Source organism: Myripristis murdjan, chromosome 9 (genome assembly GCF_902150065.1).
Source record: "Myripristis murdjan chromosome 9, fMyrMur1.1, whole genome shotgun sequence".
Lineage (NCBI taxonomy): Eukaryota > Metazoa > Chordata > Actinopteri > Holocentriformes > Holocentridae > Myripristis > Myripristis murdjan.
In genome coordinates this window covers 18,128,794-18,139,347 of record NC_043988.1, presented here as the reverse complement: position 1 = coordinate 18,139,347, position 10,554 = coordinate 18,128,794, and the positions used below count along the sequence as shown (strand labels likewise).

The window sequence follows — 10,554 nt, the reverse complement described above, 5'->3', positions numbered from 1 at the left end:
CTGCAGGAGTATGGGGTACCAGGTTTGCTGCTACAGGCCATTTGGCCGTTGTATAATCACTTTAAGAGCTTTGTCTGTGTACTTGGCGCTAGTACAGGACCGTCTTGGTGAAGAAGGAGCTGAGCCAGAGGCAAAGCTTTCAATTTACCGTATGATGTTTGTTCCAACCATTACCTATGGTCACAAGCTCTGGGTAGTGACCGTAAGAATGACACTGTGGAGACAGCAGGAAATGAGTTTCCTGCGCAAGGTGGCTGGGTGCACCCTTAGAGATAGGGTGAGGAGCTCAGATGTCTGCGAGGAGCTTGGAGTAGAGCTGCTGCTCCTCCACATTCAAAGAAGCCAGTTAAGGTGGTTCAGGCATCTAGTCAGGATGCCTCCTGGTTGCCTCCCAGCAGAGGTGTTCCACGCATGACCAACTGGGAGGAGACCCTGGTGCAGTTTTGGAATGTAGTTTACCAGTTGACAAATGTTTTCTCCATTCTTTTGCATTAACTACCTCAGTAAATGTTCAGGCGACGTGGCCAAACTGTCCTTTTCTGAAGGCAATATGGAAGCTGAGGAAGAGTGTGGAAGGAAAATACACATTTTGGGCAGCTCAGACTTCTTGATTGATTCAGACTTGCTAATTGACGGGCTCATCCTGTCATCTGGGCCTGGCCTTTAATCCTGTGGGCTTGCACAGACAGTCACTCTATTATCCTTCATTAGCTAGCTGCACCACGTGAAAATGCACCCACATTAATATATAGCTATGGAACCAAGATTATTAAGAAGTTTTATGCTATGATGACAGATTTGTATTAGCTAATTTCAGTTCTTAGTACAGAAAAAGTGGTGGTAAAGAATTTACCCCAAAAGAGTTAATTTCTTGATTTCAGCGGTCCTTAGTCGAGTGGACTGTCAGCAAATGACTCCTGGAGTCAAAACAGAATAGAATCAACTCTTGCTGTCTCCACATCTAATATGTAATTGCTCATGAGACAGACAATTTTACCAATCAGTCAACTGCTTTAAGATGAATGAGATTTTTCTGCACTATAGGACAACGTGACTATAATGTGCCTGTAGGCATGGTAAAAGGGCTGTTTATCATTATCAGTGGCTTCGTTGCCAGATGCTGTCTTCACAACCTATTTTCTTCCTCTTACTGTTTTGGAACAAAAGGTCCTAATCCCTCACCTATTCCCTTTGCATTTCCAACTGCACGACAATGGTGTGCTATGAGCAAATGACACACATCGTAAGTGGAAAGGGCACAAAACATTCCTTCACCAGCCAAAGAAAGTAAATAATATAGCAATATAGTTACGACAGCATACATTGGTAGCTGGACCTTTGCATTGCATTTGTTAACTGGAGAACGCTCTATCAATGTGGCTGCAGCTCTACTGGCTACCAACAGATTCATAATCGTCAAAGTTCAAAAGAGTCAGTTAACCCCTTCAAATATAATTAAAACAGTCTGACTTTCTAAAGCACATTTGTATGAGTAGGCCAATGGCCTATACATTCAGCCAGCGATACTGGGCTGGAAATTTGAAAGAAATTGAATTGGAAAGGTATGGCAGGGATGGTTCCCTTATTGGCTACGCACCCCAAAGAACACTGCGATCGTCTGCTGCTGGCTTATTGGTTCCCCACAAAAGTCGAAAGAAAATTGGGGATGCCGCCTTTGTTACGTATGCCCCCATGCTTTGGAACACACTACCTTTAGACATCAGGGAAGCCAGCTCACTAGCTATCTTTAAAAGAAGATTAAAGACCTACCTTTTCACTCTGGCCTTTAACTAGCTCCTGTTTTATTTGTCTTTTATCGTTTTATTTGCATCTTTTGTTTTATTTCAAAGTTCTCGTTTTTAGCCTTTTCCTTTTAATTTGTTTTATTCTTTTTAATGTTTTATTTAATGTTTTCAAATGTTCTTTTTATTGTGAAGCACTTTGAGCTGCAATTCTTGTATGAAAGGTGCTATACAAATAAAGTTTTATTATTATTATTATTATTATTATTCATGAAAAGATAAATTCATTAATTTAACCTAGAATGGTACAAATTATTATTCATAGAAACTGAATAAATTCAATTACACTCAGTTTTTATGTTATTAATGCTCTTGTAACAATATTGTGCAATTGCATGAATCAACTTGGGGCTATTCTCTCACACTTCACTTTTGGATGATGCACAGACAGTGGTCTCCATTGCAGCTTTACTAAGTTTAAGTTATGGGAGTGGAGGAGTCAGAATCATGCAATAGTCAGCATATCTTAGGCTACATGTGGGTGTGCTTCATGACCACATAAAGCACTATGGGCTAGCTTTTCCTGCCACTATGGTCTTCATTGTGGCTCTCATTGCACCCTACACCATGTTGGTGCCCACAAACAGAAAACGCCTGAGCTTCAAACAGGCATACAGAAAGTCAACGTGGAACATCGCAGTCATCAGGTCTATTACTTTATACAGTATATGATTTGGACGCATTCCTCTTGCCTTTTGTTTTAAGCCAGGAGCTTAGCAAGTTACTCATGGTGCCATCCTGCTACTGTAAGACAGTGTTGAGAGCTTGAATCCAAAAACTGACACTATAGAATGAAAAATGTTTTATTACAAAATGTTGCACCACAATTGTTAACTTAATCATTATTTACACTCTCAAACATAAAATAAGCATGTACATTTCAGTGACACTTCAGCATATCATTTTGCCAAAGCAGAACTAGAACATGAACATCTCACTATAGAGCAATCTGGATGTTGTGCTACATATTTTATCAGCCTTCCTCATTGACCTGGATGTCAGAGATAGGTGCTGCTCCATGCCTGTCGAATTTGTCTCCATGGAGTTCCAAGAACTGAGGCAGCGAGAAAGAAGAAAACCAAGATGAGGCCCTTGGCCAGAGACTGGGATTGTGGCTCACCTAGGGATGGAAGAAAGTGTAAACCAGCATTATTACCACTGATATCTAGGTGTTTTTCATTCATGGCTGTGGAGTGTTTTGATTCTATGATCGACATTTGCTCCTAGGCCCATTCTGCGAGCAGCTGCATGCTGCATGTACTGTTACACTATAGACTCACTCAATCATATACATCTATATCTATATCTATATCTATGTATATATCTATCTATATATGTTTGTGTGTGTGTGTGTGTGTGTGTGTGTGTGTAATAATATACAATATTTTTGGTGGGCAGAGAAATAAGGTCAAATTTAAGATTTCCATTACATTTTTTTTTTAGCTACAAAGGTAATTTCCAGTTAAAAGAATGTCAGAGAAACACTATACTGCCATACAGTCTCACTCTGAGAGGGCACATTCTTACCTGTGTAATACCTGGTGATGGGAAAGGCCAGCTCTGGCCAGCACACATCATTCCTGTCACAGTCGTACTCTGTAAAGTTGATTTGAAACCTGGAAAGACAAGGCCAGAACAGAGCATCAGACGTTAGATCAGAATCAGATAACCTATAGGGGAGAAATTAACTGTTGGTCCTATTGTTTGAGGGAGCACCTGGTTTTGGGCGGTCCTGTGTTGACAGCGATGTCAGTAAAGGTGACAGAAGAGGTGACAGGGAACAACTGACCCTCCATCTGGTCCATACATGAAGAAGAGTCACCTCCTCCGCAGTCCAGGCCCCAAGAAGACAAACTATAACTGAAAAGTGACCATGTGACAAACGTGTTAGACTCACAGTGGACCCTTTACAGATTTAATAAAACTTAAGCTGAATTCTGACATCAATAGATTTTTGTGAAATAAGAATTATTTTGTATTGTTGTGCGTTGACACACACCTGATCTGCAGAGCGTGGATCTCCCTTTGAGGTACACCATCTATCATGCTTGTGGTAAAACTCCAAATATGGATGTGTTGATGGTATGGAATCCCAAAACATGAACTGTTGGTGTCTTCCATAGACTTGCTTGAATTCAGTGTCACAACTAGAATTTGTATGTTGTGAACAATATTTAATGGGATATCAATTCTAGAAAAGTGCTAGAAAATAGAGTAATAACTACAGTAATAATAATAATTACTGTTATTATTGTTATTGCTATTGTTGCTACTTGGCATTGTCTGTGCTAACACTTATGTACTTACAGCTTATGTTCACCCAGTCTCCCATGTTTTGAGCATCTGGGTCTCCATTCTTAGCCACATACACTGCTGTAATCAAGGAAGCCTGGAGAGAAGTAACAGTCTCTCTAAAGGAGACAAAACACAGTAGTTTACATAGACAAACAGACAGATATTGTTCATCAAACAGTAAAGCACACTCAGTGACTAACCTCAGGAGGTTACACTGAGTCAGATTCTGCAGGCTGACAGGTAGCAGGCATCCTGCTGTTGAATTCTCTCCAAACAGGACTGGTTGCTTCACAGCAGTTGAACAGAGTCCATCACTCACTGTTAGAAGCAATAAAAGAGTTTTACTATGGCTTCACCATAGCTTTATCATACCATTTGTCATACTGTTCAAATACATACACTTCAGTTGCTTTGTGCAATAAGCCTGTTATCACAACTCAAACAAAAGTAATTTAGTGTCATCCTGTTGCCTGGGAAAACGGGTATTACCTGGTTTCCAAAGATTAATTGAAGTCCTCTCAATAGATGCGGTATTATTCTCCCCAGTATCCACAAACCCAGCAATAACAGGCCTTCCCACCTGATATCCTGAGGGTCATTCAAAATGTTTAATGGTGAACTGGTGTAACTGGATGCACAATATTTTAGACCTGTAGGACTCATAATATTTGAGTCCAACAGGTTTTGTCAGGACAGGGCAACTTGCACTCACCTGGGTTCCCTGAGTTCGATTCACCTGTGAAATCTCCATTTAGAAACACAGCAGAATACTTAGCTGTTAGCGTCACTCCTACGGAGACAGAATAGCAGAGATAATCCCAGAATTCATAAAATCTTGACATGTAGGTTCAATGCCCATAAACCAAATAACAGCCAAGCACTTACCACTACCATTCAAAGTGATAGTCCCAACAGTGCGTGTTAATATGATGTTTGTGATCCCATTTCCTTTCCAAAAAAATCTGTAGTCCAAGGCCAAAGTCACATTCTCACATATCTGCCCCTCGTCTTCAGCAACAGGTCATGTGATCACAAGAAGTGAAAATAAATAAACAAATTTCAACATTGAGGTTAAGTATAAAAATAAAAAATAAAGTGATTATAGTACCGTATTTGTATGGATTTGGTAACCCCCATACCTGGAGAGGAAACCACATCTGTGCTTGTGATAAACTGACTCAAGTCAATGGCCACTTCATCTACCACATCCACTGTGACCACACCTGAAATACGCATAGCAATATTACAAACAAACAAACAAAGACCATGAACTCAAATAGCTCATATAAACTTACATTATCCAGATGCATGAAAAGTACTTCAACACCTCCCAAACCAATGCTGTCATTACCAGGTAAAACATACCTCCTTGCAAGTTGTGATTTTTTTTTTGCAGTGAATGTGTCTGGGGATCTGCTCCTAGCACCACCCATTTCAGGAGAATGTGCACGTTGATCAAGCTTTAATAAAACATACCTCCTTGGCCATCGTTCACTTGAACCCTCAAATCATCTCCTGATGTCTGTAAAGGAGGCCTATTTGGGCAGGAGCGGAGCAGGGTTGTACACTTGACATCGAAGTTTTTCAAAAATGCCACAGGAGCATTGTGTACACACTGTCCGATGAGGGAATTCTGTAGAACAAAAATGTAAGAGACATTCGATGAGACAGCACTGGCAATAGACACACCATTTAATGTAGTCCTGAATAGGTGGTGATTCTAGATGCATGAATGCAAGTGCGCACATGCACACACACATACATACAACTAACCTGCGGTATAGTGAAGTACTGATCATTTAAAGTGAAAATGGGGCTTCCTTGGGTGTAGAGGTTAGGTGACACTGGTGCTGACAATACAGGGCTTTGGAAGGATGAGCGAGGCTTTGGTGTACTGTATGAGGTACAGATTAAGGTCATCAGATATATATTGTAAAATACACACACACACACACACACACACACACACACACAAATAATAATAATAAATAATAAATAAATGTATTCTCCTGCATTTGTCTCTCACATGGTGTCTCCCTGGTAAAAGAGACCAAGGTAAGGGTTGTTCTCAGGTGGAGAGTTGACACATAAAAATGGAAACCAATCCGGGGCATTTTCAAAGGACTGCGCAGAGCACTGATAGTCAGGAGCAGGAGCAAGTTGACCACCGAAAGGCCCTGGGAGACAGTGGGACTCAAACAGCTTCAAATCCTCCGGGGAACAGTCCTATTAGTGTGAATGACAAATGTCACATAAGACAGAGACAGATATGTTTACCTTAAACACATATCGCTTGATGTCGAGTCTTTAATGACATAATGGGTGTGTATACCTTGTCACAGCAACAGCGTACATCACATGCTCTGACTGTGAGATCACAAGGACAGGGACCCAGTGGTTGGTACACTTGATTAGGAATTACGGTTTTATTATCTGAAATAAATAGGAGATTTCCATTGATTACAACTGATAGACATTACATGGTGGAATTCTCACCCCCTGGATGATTATGTGCTATGCATAACATCCCATTGTGGTGAGATACACATTCCTTTGGTATTTACCAGATTCAGGGCTGGCGGGAGGAAACAGGGCATAGATCTTGGCCTGGATAAGCAGTGATGCCTGAGGTGTGGCCCCCCTACAGGCAGACAGCTGAAGGGTCTCCAGAACACAAAGTGGCCCTGGACAGCAGTCTGTGTCTGTCTCATTATCACCACACAAATACAGGCTTTGATTTAGTCTCAGCTGGACTCGAATCGCAGTCTGGAACACAAGGGCAAAAGAAAAATATTTATATATTTAAGAGAACAGACACAATGGTGGGTATAAATAGATACAATGAGAGAACAAGTCTCTTTTATTACAGTGTACCTTTTGTTACTGTAAGAAACAACATGATATCCTCTTAGTGCTGTCCCTGTATTTGTGATATGCTGAGCATCACAATCCAAGGCAGGAGTGACATCTTACCTTTCCCACAGGTTCCCCTGTAAGAGCCCATTGTGTTGGCCCAGCTACACATGATGGTGAAGAAAAGCTTCCTGTAATAAGAAACCAAACCCTTTAAATTCACACAAAACCACAACAACCTGCACAATGATTTTTTTTTTTTTTTTTTTTTTTTTTAGCTACAGCCAGTGTGTCTCAGTCTGTTTACAGGTCAAACTAGACCATACATAGTGAAATCTCTCAGTAAAACATTTCCAAACCATGCAAAAGATTTTTTTTTACGTATTACTGTTTTAACAATCAAGTATGACACAGACACTTAAGGTACCTGTTGTATTGGATGCAGATACTGTCCTTAGTTTCAGAGAAATGTCAGACACCTTCCCAAGCAACAATGCCGTGATACTGGGTCCAGTTGCAATGATGTAGGACGGCTGAAAAACTACCCAACAGAACATTATAGATGAATGGTTACCGACAGAATGCATTACAAACGTGATAGATTAACTTACACGCTAGTAATAATTAGTGGAGAAAGAAGTTTGAACAGGATGACATAATGACTTTCCAGCTCGTAGCATGTTGCAGCTATAGTTTATATGGTAGATTTAACAAAACAGATGAACTGTGCTTTTAAATTACTGTCTTACCGAGAATGCTACTGGCACTGGAGAGGAAAACAAACAATAATATACATGTAAATTGACACAAATTAGATGCTGGAGGGCGTACGTTAGCCACGTTAGCCATCGGGTCGCTTCAGAGCGTCGACATATTTGTAAACGGTTTCAGAATCCCTAGCAACGGATCCCAACCAATCACAGCCGAGACCTGCTCTTGCTCGGCAACGGCAAGAGCGACACCAATGTTTTGGAGCGGTAGTACAATCGAAATTCAGTTTCTATGCTGTAGGTCGCATTGTGAGAAGAAAATGTACACAATATAATAAGAAACTCTCTATTATAAATGCTGAGCGAGATCTCTCTTTATAACTAACTATACCTTACTCTTCATCTTCTTTTGCTCTGTTTGTTTTGGATGCCACCTGAGGCCAGCAGTGGAGGAAAATCAGCATCTCATGCTGATACTATCTCCCTGATAACTTTACACTATTCTGCCACACTTACCACACAAACCAGCCTGAAACATTAAAGTTAGTTAATGTGAGGACGGATATATCCCTGTGAAATTATATTTACGAAGATAAGTGCTATTTATTTATTTATTTATTTATTTATTTTGTGATTGAAAATCAATTCCAATCAAGGTATTTGTGGAAAAGCAAACATGAAACAAGGTTTTTCATCACTATTTATGTTTTTTTCTTTGAACTTAATTTGAAATTGAACATGCTAGTCCAATGAACAGATACAGCACAGCCTTGACTCTTTGGGATGTGCTACCTGTTTACTGTGTGTGTGCTGTGTATGTTTTGATTGCACTTTATTGCACAAACTCTGAATTGACAGAAACGTGATCCTCATATTCTGGGAAGTCTTCATCATCCTCCAAGGCTTCTCTCTCCAAAAATCATTTGTAACCCCCTGAGCAGTCTTTGTCATCTTGATCGATTGTGATAAGAAGCCAAAGATATTTCCTGTTGTATCCCACCCCGAGTCTGCAGCTGGGACAGGGTATGAGAAAGAGTGGCCCCTGCAACACAGGGGGTAAGCTGCACGGGAATGTGGGAGCGGAGAGGTGTCGGCTCTTGACACACACACACACACACACACACACACACACACACACACACACACACACACACACAGCAAGCCCAGGAGGAGGACAGAGAAAAAGTAGCACATCCAATTTCTACATTTATTACCCTCCGGGCCAGTAGACCCGGACATAGACATATGTAATATTTATGTATAGAGGTGTGTGAGTGCAGTCACTGGAAATATAGTCTTTTGTTCTTCACATTAAATGAATCAAGGCCAATGAGTCTGAGGTTGACAAAACAATTAATAGCATAATTTTTCCTTTAGCAAACACTAAAACGAGCGCCACAGGAGGATTAAGACTGGGAAAACTCTGCCGAAGACACTTTACCATCACTATTAGGCTAGCAGTAATTTCTTAGTAAAATTATTAGACCACTTAATGCAGTTAATGGATACAACACCAGCAGGAGATTAAATTATTAGATGAAACAGCTGGTATAAAACGTCATAATGATGTAATAACGACGTCTCGGGTTCACTAGCCAACATAACATCACTTTACTAAGAGTTTCAGACAAACTAACCACCACGTAGGATATGAGAGAAATATTATAGTGCAAGTTTCGATCATTTTAATGGCAATGACTAAATTAACTAACGCTAACCAACACCTCGCGAGATCACAGAGAGCCCCTCGTGCACTCTGGAAGACTTTCGCAAGATAGTAAGGACTCCTCGCCCCAATAATTTCATCTAACTGGTGTTTCAGCAAGGTGTGGAGAAGCTCAACAATGGTTGGCTGACAAAAGATAAAGATTCCCAGACACAGGATTGGAGGAGTTTGGCGACAGGTAAGACAGGAAAAGATTTCATTGGTTGTTAGCAGGATGTGTGCATGTGTCAGGATGGCCGAGCGGTCTAAGGCGCTGCGTTCAGGTCGCAGTCTCCCCTGGAGGCGTGGGTTCGAATCCCACTTCTGACAGCAACCTTTTGTCTTCCTCAAAATAACTCTTTCTGCATAGTGCTGAGAAATAGCATGACACAGCCGCTTAAGGTACCTGTTGTAACATGAAGTCGGATTCTTGACTATCGGCAGGACAACAGGTGAAAATATCTCTCATATTAAACACTCATGAAATAAACAGTTCTCAAGCGTCCACCTAAAAAAAAAATCCTGAAAAATTTTGCAGTGCTTCGATACAGTTTTTTATGGCATGTTATGAATAAAGTCTGAGTATAAAATATATTTCAAAGTTTACCGCAGTGGCAAACAGTAAACTCTCGAAATAAAAGGGTTGGAAAACTAAGTCAAGGTGGGCTTTTCCCTTTCTGTCTTATATTACATAACAATGTTGACGGTAGATTAATGTAGCTGTGCAGAAAACAAACAAATTAATAGGTAAATAGTTAAAAACTCAAAACCTCTGAGAGTTTAAGCCAGCGTAAAGTCCGTTCCTCTATCGCCATCTAGTGTTCAAAACCCTGCTCACCTCTAAAAAAGCACTGAGCACAAACGTCTAAACATAAACCGAGGAAATGCATTTCAGCACAAGACGTCGTGGTCTCAGTGGCTAGTTTTACTGCACCTGAAAATGCATGTCATGTGCAATGTGTGTGTGTGTGTGTGTGTGTGTGTGTGTGTGTGTGTGTGTGTGTGTGTGTAATGCCAGCTAAACCTACATCAGGAAATATGAACAGTTACAAAGGGAAACACTGACATCACCGACCCCCTCCACTGTCATTTAGCAGAGTCACTCCATAACTGGTGATGTATAGGGCCTACACAATCTGAAATAACCCTGTATTATAACCATTATCTCTTAATTATTTGAAATTAGACC

At 40.6% G+C, this 10,554-nt stretch overlaps 1 protein-coding gene and 1 non-coding gene across 2 annotated transcripts; one reads left to right on the top strand and one right to left on the bottom strand.

Annotated features, from left to right (window-relative positions):
- Window positions 1-2,589: 2,589 nt before the first annotated feature.
- Window positions 2,590-7,841, bottom strand: tctn2 (tectonic family member 2). Its single transcript, XM_030061164.1, has 18 exons — window positions 7,700-7,841; window positions 7,378-7,491; window positions 7,071-7,141; window positions 6,662-6,863; window positions 6,430-6,530; window positions 6,124-6,323; window positions 5,871-5,991; window positions 5,574-5,730; window positions 5,237-5,320; window positions 4,983-5,105; window positions 4,810-4,887; window positions 4,587-4,685; window positions 4,298-4,415; window positions 4,110-4,213; window positions 3,802-3,949; window positions 3,519-3,662; window positions 3,330-3,418; window positions 2,590-2,922 (listed from the first exon to the last, which is right to left on the bottom strand). The coding sequence occupies exons 1-18, from the start codon at window positions 7,797-7,799 to the stop codon at window positions 2,801-2,803; spliced, it is 2,175 nt and encodes a 724-aa protein (XP_029917024.1). The 5' UTR covers window positions 7,800-7,841; the 3' UTR covers window positions 2,590-2,800.
- A 1,771-nt stretch (window positions 7,842-9,612) lies between these two features.
- Window positions 9,613-9,695, top strand: trnal-cag (transfer RNA leucine (anticodon CAG)). The gene has a single exon. It is a non-coding gene; the product is annotated as a tRNA-Leu (tRNA).
- The last annotated feature ends 859 nt before the right edge of the window (window positions 9,696-10,554 follow it).